Source organism: Mytilus edulis, chromosome 11 (assembly GCF_963676685.1).
Source record: "Mytilus edulis chromosome 11, xbMytEdul2.2, whole genome shotgun sequence".
In the NCBI taxonomy this organism is placed as follows: domain Eukaryota; kingdom Metazoa; phylum Mollusca; class Bivalvia; order Mytilida; family Mytilidae; genus Mytilus; species Mytilus edulis.
This window is the reverse complement of record NC_092354.1, coordinates 64,167,318-64,185,975: the sequence shown is the minus strand read 5'-3', so window position 1 is coordinate 64,185,975 and position 18,658 is coordinate 64,167,318. Positions and strand designations below refer to the sequence as shown.

Here is an 18,658-nt window from a genome sequence, read left to right as displayed (position 1 = left end):
TTGGAGTGTAAAAAATTCTATGGATGTTGTAGCGGCCAAATTTGAGAACAAAAACCGTTGTTGCCTATTGTTGTATTTTTTGGTAAGTAGTGATATTCTATTTTGAGATAAGTTACTTTTCCTTTACTTTAATGAACCTCTTTAGGGAATTTGCACGAAACGTGCTTGGTGAAAATCTTTGATTATGATGAAAATAAGGAATACCACGAAGTAAATAAACAAACACTGAGGTCAAAAAGTGTAATTAGTAAACGATCATCACTTTCAAGATCAAGTTTATCATCGCAAAGGTCAAAAGAAGAACAAAAACGAGTTGAATTAGAGACAAAATTGGCAGCACTTAAAAGAAAGAAAGACATTGAGTTAGTGTAAAAGCCGGTTTCTTGAGGCTTTTAGTAAATAATAAACTAAACTTCTGAATAAGGTTCTGTAACTTTTATTTCAGACTAACGAAGTTCAATACTATATGGTAATGTAAATAAAGCCCTGTAAAATATAAATGTACTTATAAATTACAGAAAGATAAATCTGTTTACTAAGTAATAATAATTAAAACTAATGTTCGTAATGCATAATCAAACTTATTTAGCTGCATACATATGTATCTGATCACAAAAATATATAATGTGGATACCATAGCAATTACTTGTCTCAATTACAATTATACCAATTCGACTTTAAATTATTATAGTACATGTTCTCATATGCTGTCTCATACCAAAGTCTATTGAGCAATACTTGTTGATGTTGATAATCTAAACTACACAAAACGTAAGCTGCATGCTTGTTAAATCAAATAGCAACTAATCACAAAAAGTAACAATAAAAGCAAAGCAAATTTTTAAAACTAAAGCTAAGCGAAGCAAGAATACAAATACACTTAGCTTACCTCACATATCGTGCAAGTGGCACATTTCCATATAAACTATATTACACACTATATCTTTAATACAGTAAGGTTTAAATATACCTGTATAACAAAAATGTTTATTATAAATCTTTGTTAAGCAATGTTTATTGTTTATAGTAAAAATCAATATTAACCTAGATATCTATTTTCAGTTCTTATATCGATTTACTTTAATTCGATTAACCTTTAAACATTACAACATTCTTTCGGTCCACTCGACACTCGCAATCATTCAATTTATATGTAAACTTTATCTTCAAATCATTATACCAGATTTAATAGGTTATTGAAGTATTATTTTATATGATCGTAAAATTCAACTCTTCTTATGTTTTAATATATATTTACGTTCTCTTTTGTTATGAAATTTAGCTCTCGTTCTCGACATTCAATCTCAACATGCATACGTGTAAAATATGAACTATAGGACAGTTATTGCAAAGTTTATAAAGAAAGATATAGGACTGACCTTATTTATGAAACTCCAAATCACAGAATTGTTATTGTATAGATTGTTATTTGCAGACAGGTAAAATTATAGGTGTTGACCACAAGATGTCTTCCCATAAGATATAGAACAAAAGTACTGACCAATAGAAGAAATGTCCGAAAGCGCTCAAATCAACCGTGAAAATAAAGTAATAACTACAGTGAAATCAGACTTAACCAAAGCATAAGAATAGAATTCGTCCGTCAATAGTTCATGTCAATAAGTTAAAATAGAATAACACATAATACTAATCCTTAATTACAGAATGTAATTAATAAGCTAACAATATAACTTTATTCAAATATGTACTAATATCAATTACTGAGAATATAAAAATATACAAAATACATAAAATAACAGGCTATCACATTAGCAAAGTTAAAATTAAAATTAGAAGAAGAAGAATTGCAACTTGACACCGATATCGCTATAGCAGATGCAAAAACAAAACTATTAGACAAGTATGAAAATCTTGAAGTTGAATCAAATAGTACATGTAGTACTCACGTTTCCAAAGTACAATCAAAACCAAAGAAATCTGACACTGCACAAAAAACAGCTGTGAATTATAGCGTAATGGCAAAACCGTTTGTACCAAAGAACGAGATAAAAGAAGTACTCGAAATTAGACCAGTTAAAACCCTAAAGGTCAATAAAATTATATCTACCGCAAACAACACACATTTGAAAGAACCTACAAATGAACATAATACGACTGTGATATCCAGCATTAAACATGATGAAAATATGAACCATATTCAGGCTAATACAATGGAAAATAGTATGTCTGCAGTAGTGAAACACTTACGAAAACCTACACCGGATATTAAGAAATTTGGAGGAAACCCTTTAGAATACAGAAAGTTTTATAGACAATTTCAAGCAAGAATAGTTGCAAATACAGATAACGAGGAGGAGAAAATGACTTATTTGGAACAATTTACATATGGCGAAGCAAGCAAAGTAGAAAGTGGATTCAGCCATAGAATAGGTGAACATGCATATAGTGCAGCAATCAAACAGTTAGAAGAAAGATACGGAGATACAGAAGTTATTGCAAATGCATTCATTAAAAGAGCACTAGAGTGGCCTACCATACAAGCTGGAGATTCAAAGTCACTTGATGATTTCTCTTTATTTTTGATTGAATGTGAAAATGCAGCTGTAAACATGGAAGCTATGCGTATTCTGGAATACTCCGAGAACATTAAACGACTAATGATTAAATTTTGAGAAGGGACAGTACTACATTCCGCTACCCTTCCGTGACAGCAATGTGAAACTGCCAAAAAATGCTTCCCAGGGCCAGCAGCGATTGAGAAGTCTTAAGAACAAGTTTATCAAGAATCCTAAATTCAAACAGGACTATACTGATTTTATGGACAAACTGTTAGAAAGAGGTTACACGGAACACGTCCCTAAGGAACAGTTCAACAGAAAGGATGGACGAGTATGGTATATCCCGCATCCTGGTGTTTACCACAGTCAGAAACCAGACAAAATTAGAATTGTGTTTGACTGTTCAGCTACATATATGGGTGTGTCTCTAAATAAACAACTCTTACAGGGACCAGATCTCACTAATAACCTTCTAGGTGTTCTCATAAGATTCCGTGAAGAGAAAGTTGCAATTTTAGGAGATATAGAAGCTATGTTTCACCAGGTGAAAGTGCCACCACTTGATAGAGACTGTTTAAGATTCTTTTGGTGGCCAAACGGTAACATGGAGAATGAACCGGAACAGTATAGAATGACCGTGCATTTGTTCGGTGCCACATCATCACCAAGTTGCTGTAACTATGCGCTAAAAAAACAGCTGAAGACTTCGGTGAATATTATGACAAAGAAGTAGCACACACAATAACTAAGAGCATGTATGTTGATGATTGTCTTTCGTCATTATCGACTGACGTTGAAGCAATATCGTTGATAAAGAACGTAACTTCTTTGTGTGAAAAGGGTGGATTTCATATGACAAAATGTATCAGTAACAGCCCACTCGTAATTAAATCGATACCAGAGGAGGAGCGTGCCAAAGAGGTCAAGCAGTGGAGTCTTGAGGATGACCTCCCGGTTGAACGAGCATTAGGTGTGCAATGGTTTATAGAGACTGACACTCTTGGATTCAGAATTAAGTGCAAAGAAAAGATAGCGACTAGAAGAAGTATTCTTTCAATAACTAGTTCAGTATACGATCCTTTAGGAATTATATCGCCGTACGTGCTGAATGCAAAATCTATTCTACAGGGTTTGTGTAGACAAGGGTTTAGTTGGGATAAAGAACTTACAGGACCTGATTTAAAGAAATGGAACGATTGGTTAGATCAGCTTTCTGACCTTGAGAACGCGAGAATAGACAGGTGCTATAAACCTGAAAACTTTGGAAAGGTTGTTTCATCTCAGCTTCATTGCTTTTCTGATGCTAGTGAAATTGGCTACGGAATGGCATTTTATTTACGTCTTGTTGATGATGAAGGTATGATTCATTGTTCTTTTGTACTCGGCAAGTCTCGGGTAGCACCATTGAAAAAGGTAACTATACCTAGGATGGAACTTACAGCCGCAACTCGAGCAGTAAAACTAAGTAAAGTAATATTAGAGGAGTTAAACTACAGCATAGACAAAACATTCTTTTGGACAGACAGTATGTCAGTATTACGCTATATCAGCAATCAGAATATATGTTTCCACACTTTCGTTGCAAACCGCTTAGATATCATTCATGAAGCTACAATTGTTGATCAGTGGAAGTATATAAATACAAAGCTTAATCCCGCCGATTATGCATCTAGGGGAATGTCAGTTTCAAAGTTTGAATCAAACCCAGACTGGTTCAATGGACCAGAGTATCTTTGGAAACCAGAAATAGAATGGCCAGAAGGGCACATAGACAAGACTATTATTGATGAAGATAAAGAAGTGAAACGAGTCGTTAACACTACAATATTGTCAAGCGAACATCACGGATTAGATAGACTGTTCTCTCTATTCTCAGAATGGAAGAAACCGAAGAAAATAACTAGTTGGTTATTTATTGCGTTGGACAACTTTAGGAAACTCGTTAAGAAAAGAAAACAGATAAGAAACAGACGTCAGTCAGAAAGTGAGAACTCAGTGGATAATCAGAATGAACGAACATTTAGAAAATCATTGAACGGAGTAACGAAAGATGTTCAGATCACGTTACCGACAACTGAAACTCTTAATAGATCAGAAATAGCTATCATTAAATATGAGCAAAGTGTTCACTTTGAAGAAGAAATACATGTACTTCAAAATATCGACCGAGGTAAAGTGTTAAAGAAGTCATCTAAACTCTTCAAACTTAATCCATTTATAGACGAGCATGGTTTGTTAAGAGTAGGAGGAAGATTAGAGCTTGCTGATTTACCGTATGATGCGAAACATCAAATATTATCACCGAAAGACTCTAACATTTCAAAGTTGATCATTGAAGACATTCACCGTTCAGTAGGACACTTGGGTAAAAACTCAATTCTGGCGCAACTAAGGCAAAATTTTTGGATTATTGGTGCTAGCTGTATGATTAAAGGAATAGTATCAAAATGTGTAATCTGTAGGAAGTACTGTGCACCATTTGTTGACCAAAAAATGGCTAATTTACCAAAAGAGAGACTTATATCCGATAAACCACCATTTACGATGGTTGGAATGGACTTTTTTGGACCGTTTCAGATCAACCAAGGAAGAAGTTTAGTGAAACGCTATGGGGTTATCTTTACTTGTCTCTCCATTCGTGCCGTTCACTTGGAAATCGCACATTCTATGGATACAGATTCTTGTATAAACGCAATCAGACGTTTGATATCTCGCAGAGGAAATCCAGAATTCATAAGATCAGATAACGGAACAAATCTAGTTGGAGCAGAAAGAGAAATTAGAGAAGAAATAGAAAGATAGAACATAGACAAGATAAATAATTTCATGCTTCAGAAAAGTATAAAATGGGCATTCAACCCTCCTGCCGCGTCACACTTTGGAGGCGTGTGGGAGAGATTAATAAGATCAGTAAGAAAGGTGTTATATTCTGTCATGCAAGAGCAGAGTCTTCTATTGAACGATGAAAATCTAAATACATTGTTTTGTGAAGTGGAAGCAATCTTGAATAACCGTCCGATTTCTGAAGTATCTGAACACGTAGACGATTTAAAGGTGCTTACTCCGAATCATATTCTCTTATTAAGACCTGGCGAATACTTTCCTCCAGGAACTTTTTGTAAAACAGACAATTACGTAAGAAGACGTTGGCGACAAATACAATATCTAGCAGACATTTTCTGAAAGAGATGGACTCATGAATATTTGCCTTTATTACAAAGTAGGCAAAAGTGGAACTCTGAAAAGCGAACCTTGAAAATAGGAGACATTGTATTGATCCAGGATAATACACCGAGAAACCTTTGGAACTTAGGGAGAATCATTGGAGTACTAAAGGACAAATCGGACAATGTTCGTATAGTGAGGCTGAAAACATATCCAACAACTTTATTACGACCCATTGCAAAGTTGTGTTTGGTATTAGAAGCTGATATTTAGAGTCATAGTTTGAACTAGTCATGTTAGAACAGTAACTTGTGTTTAAAAGTACTTTGTTGTATAAATGGACTATATAAAGGTTTAGTTTATTGATTGTCACTTAAATTGGGAAATTATTTGGCCTCCTTATAATTTTTGATAATTGAGTTCTTTAAGACCACAATTAAGGGGCTGGAATGTAGCGGCCAAATTTGAGAACAAAAACCGTTGTTTCCTATTGTTGTATTTTTTGGTAATTAGTGATGTTCTATTTTGAAATAAATTACTTTCCCTTTACTTTAATGAACCTCTTCAGGGAATTTGCACGAAACGTGCTTGGTGAAAATCTTTGATTATGATGAAAATAAGGAATACCAGAGTCAACCAATATGGTATGTTTCTTTTATTTATTACAGATAAATTATCTTTCATGTTTAAAGTTAGAAATTTTGAGTTTGATTGATGTAAAACTGATAAAACTTGACCTTGATAATTTGGCAATTATTTACCGTAAATGTTCATGCTATTACTTTTTTGAAAGAGAACAAGTGTATGTTACTACCGTAAATGTTATGATAGTTGCCATTTTGTAATGTATTAATTCAGAAAATGTTAGTTTTGATAGTAGAATTTAGTGTGTTTTATCTTTTATTTTGTAGTTAATCTTTTCGTACCTGAATAAAGAGATTTGAACGGAAGGAATTAGTATTTATTTGGTATAGACATCTTAGATGTTTTAGATAAATTACGTACTTTTGATGATCCTTTTGATTCTGTTGACAGTTTTGATTATTCTACTCTTTACACTACACTTCCACACTATCTTATCAAACACAGTGGCGGATCCAGAAATTTTCATAAGTGGGGGCCCACTGACTAACCTAAGAGGGGGCCCGCTCCAGTCACGCTTCAGTGATTCCCTATATAAGCAACCAATTTTTTTCCCAAAAAGGGGGGGCCCGGGCCCCCGGTGCCCCCCCCTACCCTAAATTCGCCTCTTAAACAAAAGTTTTTCTATTCAATTAATTGGTCGTTTGGTAAAGCTGAATGCAAATATATTTGCTGCAACTCATTCAAAGCCTTATTCTCTAAAGAGAAAGGTAAATATGCTAGGTATACTTACTGGAGGTGTGATGAGATGATTGAAGCTGTTAATTTTCTCCTTGATAAAAGTTATGTACGTTTCGGCAAAAAAATTATCGACAAGTTGTAGGTATCCCTATGGGCACTAATTGTGCTCCTTTTATAGCAGACTTGTTATTGTACTGTTACGAATCACAATTTATGACTAAACTCAGTAAAGATCCGTCGAAATTGCATTTAATTGATAAATTCAACAACACTAACCGTTATCTTGATGATATTTTTTCGTTAAATAATCAAGAATTTTCTCAATATACTGCTGAAATTTACCCCAAGGAACTTACTTTAGATGAATTAATTTAAACTGTAATAACTGTCCTTTCCTAAATTTAGATATTTCGGTTTTAAACGGGAAACTCCACACTAAAATTTACGACAAAAAGGACGATGTTTTTGTCCCCTATTATTAATTTTAAATTTTTAGATGGTGATGTTCCGTTGGCACTATCTGACGGTGTTTATTTATCACAGCTCGTTCGCTATGCCCGTGTCTGTTGTGACGTTTTTTATTTTAACGCACGTAATCTATGTATTACTGGTTAATTATTAAACCCTGGATTACCATAGATTACTTAAAACCTTAACTAAATTTTTCCATAGATATAAAAATTTGGTTTGGAAGTTTGGTTGTACCTGTAGAAAACTTATTTCAAACGGAATAGCACATCCTCTTTTTTACTAAAAAGTTGTTAATAATTATCAAAGGTACCAGGATTATAATTTAGTACGGCAGAAGCGCGTTTCGTCTACATAAAACTCATCAGTGACGCTCATATCAAAATATTTATAAAGCCAAACAAGTACAAAGTTGAAGAACATTAAGGATCCAAAATTCAAAAAAGTTGTGCCTAATACGGTTAAGGTAATCTATTCCTGGGATAAGAAACTCTTTAGTTTTTCGGAAAATTCAAAGTTTGGTAAACAGGAAATTTGTAAAAATAACCACATTATTGATATTCATGTCAACACTTCGGTGCGACTACTGGGCTGGTGATAACCTCAGGGACGAAACGTCTACCAGCAGTGGTATCGACCCAGTATACTGTGCCCGGAAAATATGACATGATCCTTGTAAACTTACCGCTCCTTTTAATAAACTTATTCTAAAAGGTTACCAATTCAACACTGTAATAAGATCATTGAATTTGTTTTTATGGTATAAATATTGATTTTGTTATCAGTAAATTAAAAACCAAACTAAATATTACTAGTATGTTATATACATATACACATTCATGGATCTACAATCTGTCCATAAATGTATCTTGGAAGTGCTCAAGGTCACTTTTTACACTGAATCCATTGAATTTTTGGATGTGTACGGATTGATATTTTAGTTTTAGATTCATGATTTTTTTATTAGTTGTTAGTGGCTTTGAACTAGCTGTCGGATAACTGCGAATACTCTCAGGTCTGTTCCTAGTGTCATTTTGTTGTTGGTATGTACAAGTACCCGGCCACGTCCACTTGTATTTATGTCCATCTGATGAGTTAAGCTGTTTTTAACTGATTTTTATAGTTCGTTCTTATGTTGTACTTTTTATATGTGTTATATATTTGTTTTTCGTTCATTTTTTTACATAAATAAGGCCGTTAGTTTTCTTGTTTGAATTGTTTTACATTGTCATTTCGGGGCCTTTTATAGCTGACTATGCGGCATGGGCTTTACTCATTATTAAAGACCGTACGGTGACCATTAGTTGTTAATTTCTGTATTATGTTGGTCTCTTCTGGACAGTTTTCTCATTGGCCTTTATACCATATCTTCTTTTTTTTTATAATGAAAGACAAATACAAAAAAACATCTTTCTAATCAATTAACTTTCGCTTATATTGGCATATCATATATAATTCTACTTCTCGTTAAATGTTTGTATCTCATTTGCCCAACGGCAACACATTTCCCTGCAGTATAATACATTATTACCCATCGGATTGAGATTACATACATCCCCGATACGATACCTCGAACACGTTGTTATCAAATAAGAGTGCATTACCAGGGTGTGCTTTTGCCAAAAATATACTGTTCAATTAGGGTTTGTGAAGAACGACATATTATTCTGCGTTTAAGTTTACTCCATTTTGCATATGTACTAAGTCTGGTTGTTTGGGCTGTGTCCTGTTGTTTTTTGTTTGTACGCATGTTATTTTTGAACAAGTACTTATGGCGTATGTATGTGGTCTGGTGAAATAAGGTGATTTCTGTAATCTGTTGATGTAATACTAAGAACTGTCGAAAAACATGTCCTTGCAACTATCTTTAAATGATCATGAATTCAAAGGAATGACTCAAACTTTTCCTCAAATTTAAAATGATTTTTCATGTGCGTTTGTGTTCAAAATTATATGCAAGGTCCATTAAACTATTCTTGATCTGTGGCAATGTTATCCAATGGTATTTTGATTTTGTTCACCAAAGACATATTTGATCACTAAACCGTATCAATTTTATAAATTGAAGACAAAACAGATTCAATATAAATATTTTTAATAGTCATATATTATACACTGTAGCCCGTAAAGAAGCACCAATCGTCATGTATATTTTCCGATCCTACGCCAGGGAAATGACGTATTTTGACAACATCTCCCTTGCGGAGATATACAACTGCATTCATTGACCCTGTTTGTGATCCTCCACCAGTTGCCGCATGACCCCGCGATATTTCGTTGTTGTTTTTAACCATTTGAAGATTTAACTCAACACCTCTACCTCTCAGAAATGTACAGGCAAAGAAATATATGCCATCACAAGGCGCTGTGAAAAAACCCGAGTGTTGGTCATATGCTTGACCAATATTGGTTATAACGTCATCAAAAACAACAATCTGTTTCGAACCAAGGGTAACACTGGGTTTCAATCTTGCATGAAATGCAACTCTACAGGTACGGATAGGTGGATATGCTATTTTTAAAAGAAACAAGAAGAAAATTACACAACTGCATCAGTTTTGCTGTAAAACAATTGTTCATATTTTGTGAAAACTAGAAGAAAAAAAAATTAATAATACGGTGACATTTTTATTAATTGTTTAATTTCATTGACGTCTAGATATGCATTAGCTTACAATGTATTCATTGTTTCTGTTCATTACATTTGCGCGCATTCTTTTACAGGCATTTTCGTAATGTTGCATGCGTTTGGGTGTTATAATACCTTATGTTTTAATGCACGTTGTTTAACCAAACATAAAGTATTTATGTGCTAAAATGCTCCATCTATTTTGAACATATGTGTAAATAACTGAGCACATCCAATTATTTACACTTCAACATTAGCCTCTACTTTCTAAAATCAATAAAACAAACACAAGTTTGGATACTGAATGGCGCAGTGACCACCTCTAAAATTTTATTTCTTATACAAAATGTATCTGATCTGCATTTTAGTCTATCAAACTAAAATAATAAAAGTCCCATCAAAAACACAAGATGTCAGAATCTTGGACAATATGTTCTGCAACAAAATAATCTACAAAATAAATACAACACTTTTAAATACTGTTCTACATAAAACTTGAATACAAATATTTTGTATACAAAAAAAAAAAATGAAAATAAACTTCTACCTATATATATATGACGTGCGCGTATGTGGTCACTACCCAGTCCTCGATAACTAAAAACCCGTGCAATTTACTTTTATACTGACCGCCAAACCGGTTAACGGCAATAGTATACAACTTATACAAAATCTCCCTTATAAAATTAATGCGCAATCTTTCAAATACCTTCCGCATACCGCACATTAATTCATTTATGTTTTAATGCACGTTGTTTAACCAAACATAAAGTATTTATGTGCTAAAATGCTCCATCTATTTTGAACATATGTGTAAATAACTGAGCACATCCAATTATTTACACTTCAACATTAGCCTTTACTTTCTAAAATCAATAAAACAAATACAAGTTTGGATACTGAATTGCGCAGTGACCACCTCGACGCACAAAGAAAGTAGACAGAAATATACAAGTAACTAAATTCCAAGATGTTTAGAAACTGATAAACGCTTTTGTAAATTTCCTACCACATATCCGTCTTTGGCTCTATCTGATTTCCAGCGACCGTGCATTTTAAATAATCTATCAGATATACCATTCTGAGCGGCGGCTGTTGCCCCTCAAGCTCTGAAGCTATGTAAACCAAAATCAGTTTTACTACAGCCAAAATCAGCTAATGCCATAGATACGATTTCTCTAGTTCTAGTGTACGACAGACATACATTTTTCTTTCTTAATGAAAATACATTACGATTCTTAAAAAAACGAGATCGATCTAAAAATATACATATCGGACTTCATATCTATATTTGCTACATCTAAATAGTTTGAAAGTAAAGCAACAGGACATTGTGGACTTTCTAGATTTGATATCAAAACATGGTTGCCTTTTCTATAACAATCTGTTTTGCTTCTTTCGACAAAAATATCTATATAACCATCACAAAAACTTATATGTTTGGCTTTAATGTTACATAATTCATTAAAACGTAAAAAACCAGTATAAGCTATAGAACAGATAGTAAGTAAACGTAAATCTTTGAGTGTGCTATTGGAAGTATTATATCTAGCAAACAATTTAATCATAATATCAGGTGTCACAGGTTCGTTTTTCTTAATAGGTCTAGAAAGTGTTTTTCTTGCTGACTCAACTATTGAACAAATTAAATCTGAGTCGCAAGGATTTTTTACACCAGCTAAATTGTGTGCCCATCTGATACTATAAAATGCAGACTTTATTAAACTAAAATGATTTGCAGATTCTATTAAATTTTGCAGATAAAGACCAACATAAATTTCTTTGCCTGGTAAAGTACAAGTTATTTCACGATACTTTTCTGTCCATTTGGCAAATCTTTTAAAACCACCACTATATTTGTCTACTGTAGATTTAGCTCTAGCATCAGTTACAGTTGTTGGCAAATTATGTAAAAGCACACGAAGCTCAGGATGTGCCACTTTTTCATTTTCAGACCAGAATCCAGTAGAAAATATTTTCTGTAATCAAATAAACACTCCCATAAAAAATGTATTATATAATCAATACATACCGTTATGATTTCTATATGGTCCTGTGACCAACACTACACAATGCAAATAGGCAACACATCTTAGAAGATGTACGTCCAGTGACACTTTTTAAAACATATGGTCCAGTGACCTCTAAACACATACATGATCCAGCAACCTTTAAGGCAGTCCAGCGTAATCAGTACATAAAAAACACCCAGTGGTGCAACATCCAAAATCTGTAAATAATAAACAACATATTAATTCATCTGAGATGCATCCAAACGAACATCTAAAACATCTCTGACAAACCAAGCATATTCTAAATTTTCCTTAAATAAAAGAGGTCAACACGCAGACGATGGCCATTTCGGAACGATTAATGTTCCTACTGCCGTGCAATTAGTTAAATGATTGATGCATTTGCTAACTAGATTAACAGGAGGGACTAACCGATTATTATCCCCCTTCCAATTACAAGTAAAAGCATCAATTGCACTCGTACCCGGATTCCAAAATAGAGAATTAAATCTCCCGAGTTTCGCATTGTTCATATTAGCGAATCTATCAACTGTATGTAATCCCCATAATCTATCTATGAAGTTGAAAAATTCAAACAAAATACCCCAATCGTCAATATCGACGATCCTACTCAAAGCGTCTGCTTTTTCGTTATCTTCCCTCGGGATCCATTCTGGATGTAACGAAATATTACAAGAAACACAAATACTAAATATTGACAAAGCCAACGTTTGCAATTCTGGTACTTTGCTACCTTTCTGAATAATACCAACAGCATTTTGGTTATCTGTGAAAAACGAAACTAAACTATTCGATAGTAAATGCTTAAAGCTATCTATAGACAGTTCAATAGCTTTCAATTCTCTCCAAGTGAAACTTTTAATAGCTTCATGCTTCAACCACTGCTTGTGCATGATATAATCAGAATTAGCTACAAAACCTGCAGCTGCACCATCACTGGCGTCAGTGAACACTTTAAAATCTGAAATTTCTCGCAAGATTGCCACAGGCTTTAAACTAACGACATTTTGTCTCCAAAATAAAATTTCTCGTATAGAACCTGAATAAAAATTCAAATCTACAAATTGATCCCACTCATCTCTACTGTTAATCACTGAAAAAATGCACCTAGTCATTATCTGTGTGACATTTCCTATAACTGGGGTAACAGAAATTATTTTACCACAAAATTTCGCAAGCAACCTTATTTTCACTTTTTGAGGCTGTTCTAAAATTACTCCTGCTAAATCTACAAGATTTGCCACTTTCTCTGGAAGCAATTGAAATAGACAAAGCTTCAAATCCCATATAAATCCAAGCCAGACTTAATTCTGGACAGGCCTCCAAATACACTTATCTTTATTGGGTACAAATCCAGACAAAATCTAGTCATGTTTCACCCGTACAGCTTGTTGTGCACATACCTGTTCTTCTTCTGCTAACGCCAAGCCATCGTCCAAATAAACAGTTATCTTAATATCATCCTTACGCCAATGTTTTACCAAAGGACGAACTACCTTTGTAAAAATGTACCCTGCTGATGAAAGCCCAAATGGCAAAACAGTAAAAACGTAATATTTTACAGAATTACCAAATTTCCATGAAAATCCCAAATATTTTTGATGATTAGGAAAGATATTTATGTGATGATAACCAGACTTAAGATCAAAGACGAATCCAAAACAATTCGAAGTTAAAAACTGACTAGCTGTTTTCTAGTCCGAGATTACTCTGACGTCCAACGGCTGTTTTGCCAGACAAGCTGGGGCCGTGGGACGTCAGAGCTCGTCCCATATCAACAAGTGGATATTTGCCCACCCAAAATAGATGCGCTGCTTCGTCGCTTCTGGTGCCGACTGACGGCCTTAGAATTATATAAATCGGGCATCAATCTGTTCATTTTTTATTTATCTTTTCATTTATGTAAGTTTTACCTACCTGCCAACCTTTATTTTTCCATATTTTAACAGATTTCATAGAGACCCTTTGTACCTGTAAAATGTCCGAATTTCTTTTATGCAGAAGACCCTCTGGAAGATGTGTAGTTACTGTTCCCTCCGTTCTTGCATTCCTTGGCCCAATGCCCATACAACCCACATTTGTAGCAGATGTCTCTGGCTTTTGATCTGACGAATCTTGAATTAGGGCCCGATGCCCCGCCAACACAAAAGGGCGGCTGTGAAACAGTTGCAACACATTCAGCTCCACGAGCGACTGAAGACGGACCGCCAGTAGCTTCAGCGGGTCTTTTCTTTACACTTCTGTTACCGCTACTACCCTTTGTTACTTTCATCTTCTTCACGGCTTTCGTCTCTGCAGCTCGTATCTTCTTCTCATCTTCTGAAGTGCTAGCTACCTCGTCAGAAAGATATTCATCAACGGTTTTCCATCCTGCCTCTGACTTGTCCGCTATACGGATCAGTTTGTTTCTCTTCTTTAACACCTTTTCAGACTCCTCCAACAACGAAACGGCCTTGGAATATCTCTTATGATGCAAGTTTCTAAAGCGCCACTAATATTGTCTAAAATGTCTGAATTTATATCAAACTGCACCTGATTTTCTTTGTATCGTAAATTATTCTCGGTGTTCTTGACTTTACGGGCTAAATCTTGAGTAGTGTCAGCAAAATTTCTTTCAATCCCCGACAATTTCTTACCAAAGTAGTTTTGCAAACGCGAAAGCAAATCAGCATTGGAAATCTCCTCATCAGGAACCGCAGCATGTGAACCAACTTCAGGTTGAATATCATTCAATAAGTTGTCTGGCTCCATATCGGACATGATGAAAATAAACTTCTACCTATATATATATATGACGTGCGCGTATGTGGTCACTACCCAGTCCTCGATAACTAAAAACCCGTTCAATTTACTTTTATACTGACCGCCAAACCGGTTAACGGCAATAGTATACAACTTATACAAAATCTCCCTTATAAAATTAATGCGCAATCTTTCAAATACCTTCCGCATACCGCACATAAATTCATAACTTTAAAAGAGAACTTTAATCTATCTGTGATCCTTCTATGAACTATTTCAATAAAATCCACGAGGAGTTTTACTTGACTCAATTATAGTTGATCTTTTCCTCAATAAATAAATAGAAAATTATTGTACATTAGTATTATATTTATTTGGAAAACTTGTATAACAAATTTTAACATTACTTACTATTACCAAGCAGTTTGTATGCCTTCTGCAGGGTGTTAATTGCATCTACTAATGTTTCCTTTGCGGTACCTTAAATGAGAGTTTTTGTCATACACATAATCTAAAGGGGTTAATATGTATTATTATTTCAAGCATTATAGTTTAGGCAAAATTAATGACAAGAAACAACGTATCAAACTAAAGTTATAATTAATTTATGTAAACCAAATAATTTTCGCGAGCGTTTAATTTTCGCAACTTTCGTGAGTTAAAATAACGTGAATGTAAATTGTCAACAATATGTAAAATTTTTCTTATTTAAGTGCATGAAATAAATTTAACATAATAGAATTAAATCGCATCGAAGTGTGAAGGTAGGTGTCAAACGCGAAATAATGAACCCGCGAAAATAAGTTGCTTTACATAATTAGATAAATATAATTGATTTGAAACTATCATGCCGACAATACACTGTCAGAAAAGGTATGTCAAAAAATAAATATTGAACCCTTTTACAAAATAAATTGCTCGAAAAAACAATGAATGATAATAAACAAATGTTGATGATCCAAGTTGTGAGTTAATTGATTTAACAAGAACATATCTTATACTTGCTTCGAGATTTATGCATTTCGAATTCACAGGATAAAAAATAACTTTTGAGTTATACCGTACAAACGCATATTAAAAACGTACCAGCATTTTGGCAACAGTCATCCCCCGCGTAAGCAGTTATTACAGTAATCAACAGTAGGCTGATATGTCGGTTTTTCATTTTAGTTCTTCAAAGTGGCCCGTGTAGTTGAATCGGTAGGTCTAGAATTGAAATATCTGAATTAATACTGTAATAGTTAATTATGACATCTCGTTATAGTTTCGTTTCTTATAAATGATGAAAATGATGACATAGAGTCATTTAATACAATAATGATCTTATTGCGTGATACGTTCAGTGTATTTAATTACAAATATGTTACACATATGTTGTATGCTATAATAGATTGGTTGGTCTGTTGAAATAATGATATAATTGATTCGTTTATTTATAAATAATTAACTCCCAGTGGCCAATATTACAACAAATGTCTTAAACGTTTGTGTCTGGAACATACACAACTTAACACAACTATAAGTAGACAGATAAACATTTTCATACAAAACATGTTAATACATTGAGTCAAAATAACACATGATTAGAATGTATTGCATTGAACATGTTGAAGTAAAAATACAAATTTCAAGGCCTTTTGATTGACGAGGTTGTGCAAGACCTGTTGGTGACCTTCTGCTGTTGTTTTTTATTTGGTCGGGTTGTTGTCTCTTTGACACATTCCCCATTTCCATTCTCAATTTTATTTCAATGTTGGCCATAGTATTGGCCAGTTTCGCCAACTGTGATAATATTTGTCATTTAACGAATTATCCAAAATGTACCTAATTTCACATATTCAATGAAAACTGTCCGACATGACCGAAAACTTATAACATTGAAAATAAAATGCAATTAAAACAAAATAATGCTGTCAATTTTTTTTTTAATGGAGTTCTGTTATAGCCTCCGTGTTTTAGTTGTTGGCACATTTAAATTGTATGTGATATATTGAAACGCTGCAAAAAGAAATCATCATCGTTTTCATTGCTCAAGTCGTACAATGTCGTACAATGTAGATTAAGGAGCTATCGGAGCTATAAGAAGGTATATTGACGTAACATTTCTTTATTTAGAAGAAGAAAAAAAAATAAAGTAAATAACTCGAAAATGATGTTTTATTCGATAAAATTTTACAAGTTTAAGTGAAAATTGAAGTGAGCCATATCCCCGTGAAAATATTTATTACATGTACCTTCCGCACTCGAGGCGAGTATAAGTTGCACCTAATGAGGTGAAGATAGAAAAGGTCCTTTTGTAAAACAAAACTGTTAGACATCACGTATTTCATCGCAAATATATATATTAAACTTTTATTGAGAGAAATATGTTATCCGAAAAAATTTCAACAGTGAAATACGTCAAAGAAGTATAGTTTTTAAAAGAGAGGAGAAAGACACCAGAATTATATGCTAACCCAGAAGTCGAAAATAAACTAACGGGTTATTTAAAAGTGCGCACTTCATTTTTTTTCCGAATAGATAGAAAAATATTAAAAGTCATTCCTTATTTAAAAAAAAATCCATTTAAAAGAAAAAATCATGAAAAAGAAACGTTGGTGACATGAACAGAATAATGTGTATGATCTGATAAACAGAAACCTTTTAGTCAACAAGAAGACATGTGAAATCCAAAATTGAATAATACATATCAAGATAAGTAGAATGTTACATATCTAATCGAAATCGAAATCATTGATTCTGACATTATTTATGTAAATCAATATCTGATACTGCATCTTTCATTAGCCTTTCCGGACTTCAGACTTACAATAATACAAAACAATATCTGATACTGCATCTTGCATTAGCCTTTCCAGACTTTATACTAACAAAAATACAAAACAGCAACGGCGCCTTGTTTTGAAACCATTTTCATTTAGGTCAACAGAGTTATTTTATTTTTCTGTTTGATAATTGTCTTGCTTACAAGAATCCATATATGACTCGTAAAAAGATATTTTTACATATGTGTATACATGTGACGGGAAATACAACATTGATCTTGTCAATTGGTCAATCGTGTAAATGTCTATTTATTGTAAATTCAAAGTTATAAGGGATACCCTTAGTTTCACAGTATAATTATTCTTCGCTAAACCACACACTACGGAATGATATATATATATATAGAAATGAGGATACATTTTATATGGCCTTCCAAATACCGTTTCAAACCCTAACATCACTGAAGAGACATTTATTGTCGAAATCCGGATCTTTTGTACAAAAAATATTAACACCTTACGTTTGTGGCATAACATCGTGGCCAGAAGTTAATTGTTTTCTGTTTAGTATTAAATTTATATTAAGATCCATTTTGTTACATCTTGTGATCAATTTTATTTGGCAATCGCCAATTGCAGTCAGTAGGGTTAAAGAACATCAGTTGTTCGACCTGTTAGTCAAATGCGTTTTGTTTAAATATACTTCTTCACTTTTTTGGTCTTTTGGAAAATGTTGTTTGTGCTGTATTTACACCCTTCTACAACATGTGTACAACGAAACTTGTTTTACATGCACACGTGTAAAAATTGCGGTTTTTATCCAACGCAATCATAGGTTTGAACGGAGTTTTCAATTAAGACTCGTTTATATTTTTTCGTTTGGGCTTGTGTCATATTTTCCCTCCAGTTTATATGATCCGTTCATCCTATTTTGACTCTTAAAATTCAAGAGTCTATCTAAAAATGAGGGTACATTTTATATGGCCTTCCAAATACCGTTTCGATCCCTTACAT

At 33.6% G+C, this 18,658-nt stretch overlaps 4 protein-coding genes across 4 annotated transcripts; 3 read left to right on the top strand and 1 right to left on the bottom strand.

Annotated features, from left to right (window-relative positions):
* Positions 1–1,976: 1,976 nt before the first annotated feature.
* Positions 1,977–2,633, top strand: LOC139494482 (uncharacterized). Its single transcript, XM_071282641.1, has one exon. It carries the CDS (start codon positions 1,977–1,979, stop codon positions 2,631–2,633), a length of 657 nt encoding a protein of 218 aa, XP_071138742.1.
* A 145-nt stretch (positions 2,634–2,778) lies between these two features.
* On the top strand, positions 2,779–3,252 carry LOC139494481 (uncharacterized). Its single transcript, XM_071282640.1, has one exon. It carries the CDS (start codon positions 2,779–2,781, stop codon positions 3,250–3,252), a length of 474 nt encoding a protein of 157 aa, XP_071138741.1.
* Positions 3,253–3,272: 20 nt separating this feature from the next.
* On the top strand, positions 3,273–5,321 carry LOC139494479 (uncharacterized). The gene has a single exon (XM_071282639.1). The coding sequence runs from the start codon at positions 3,273–3,275 to the stop codon at positions 5,319–5,321; it is 2,049 nt and encodes a 682-aa protein (XP_071138740.1).
* Positions 5,322–9,564: 4,243 nt separating this feature from the next.
* Positions 9,565–16,190, bottom strand: LOC139494941 (complement C1q tumor necrosis factor-related protein 3-like). The gene is made up of 3 exons (XM_071283068.1): positions 15,966–16,190; positions 15,291–15,359; positions 9,565–9,987 (listed from the first exon to the last, which is right to left on the bottom strand). The coding sequence occupies exons 1-3, from the start codon at positions 16,042–16,044 to the stop codon at positions 9,584–9,586; spliced, it is 552 nt and encodes a 183-aa protein (XP_071139169.1). The 5' UTR covers positions 16,045–16,190; the 3' UTR covers positions 9,565–9,583.
* Between the last annotated feature and the right edge of the window lie 2,468 nt (positions 16,191–18,658).

Bases quoted from the DNA above. Each gene is read 5' to 3' on its own strand.
- LOC139494482 (XM_071282641.1), top strand. From the start codon at position 1,977: ATGGCAAAACCGTTTGTACCAAAGAACGAGATAAAAGAAGTACTCGAA.
- LOC139494481 (XM_071282640.1), top strand. From the start codon at position 2,779: ATGGACAAACTGTTAGAAAGAGGTTACACGGAACACGTCCCTAAGGAA.
- LOC139494479 (XM_071282639.1), top strand. From the start codon at position 3,273: ATGTATGTTGATGATTGTCTTTCGTCATTATCGACTGACGTTGAAGCA.
- LOC139494941 (XM_071283068.1), bottom strand. From the start codon at position 16,044: ATGAAAAACCGACATATCAGCCTACTGTTGATTACTGTAATAACTGCT. The intron at 15,360-15,965 runs GTACGTTTTTAA...CTCTCATTTAAG, and splicing joins TGACTGTTGCCAAAATGCTG to GTACCGCAAAGGAAACATTA. The intron at 9,988-15,290 runs GTAAGTAATGTT...TTTTAAAAATAG, and splicing joins ATACAAACTGCTTGGTAATA to CATATCCACCTATCCGTACC.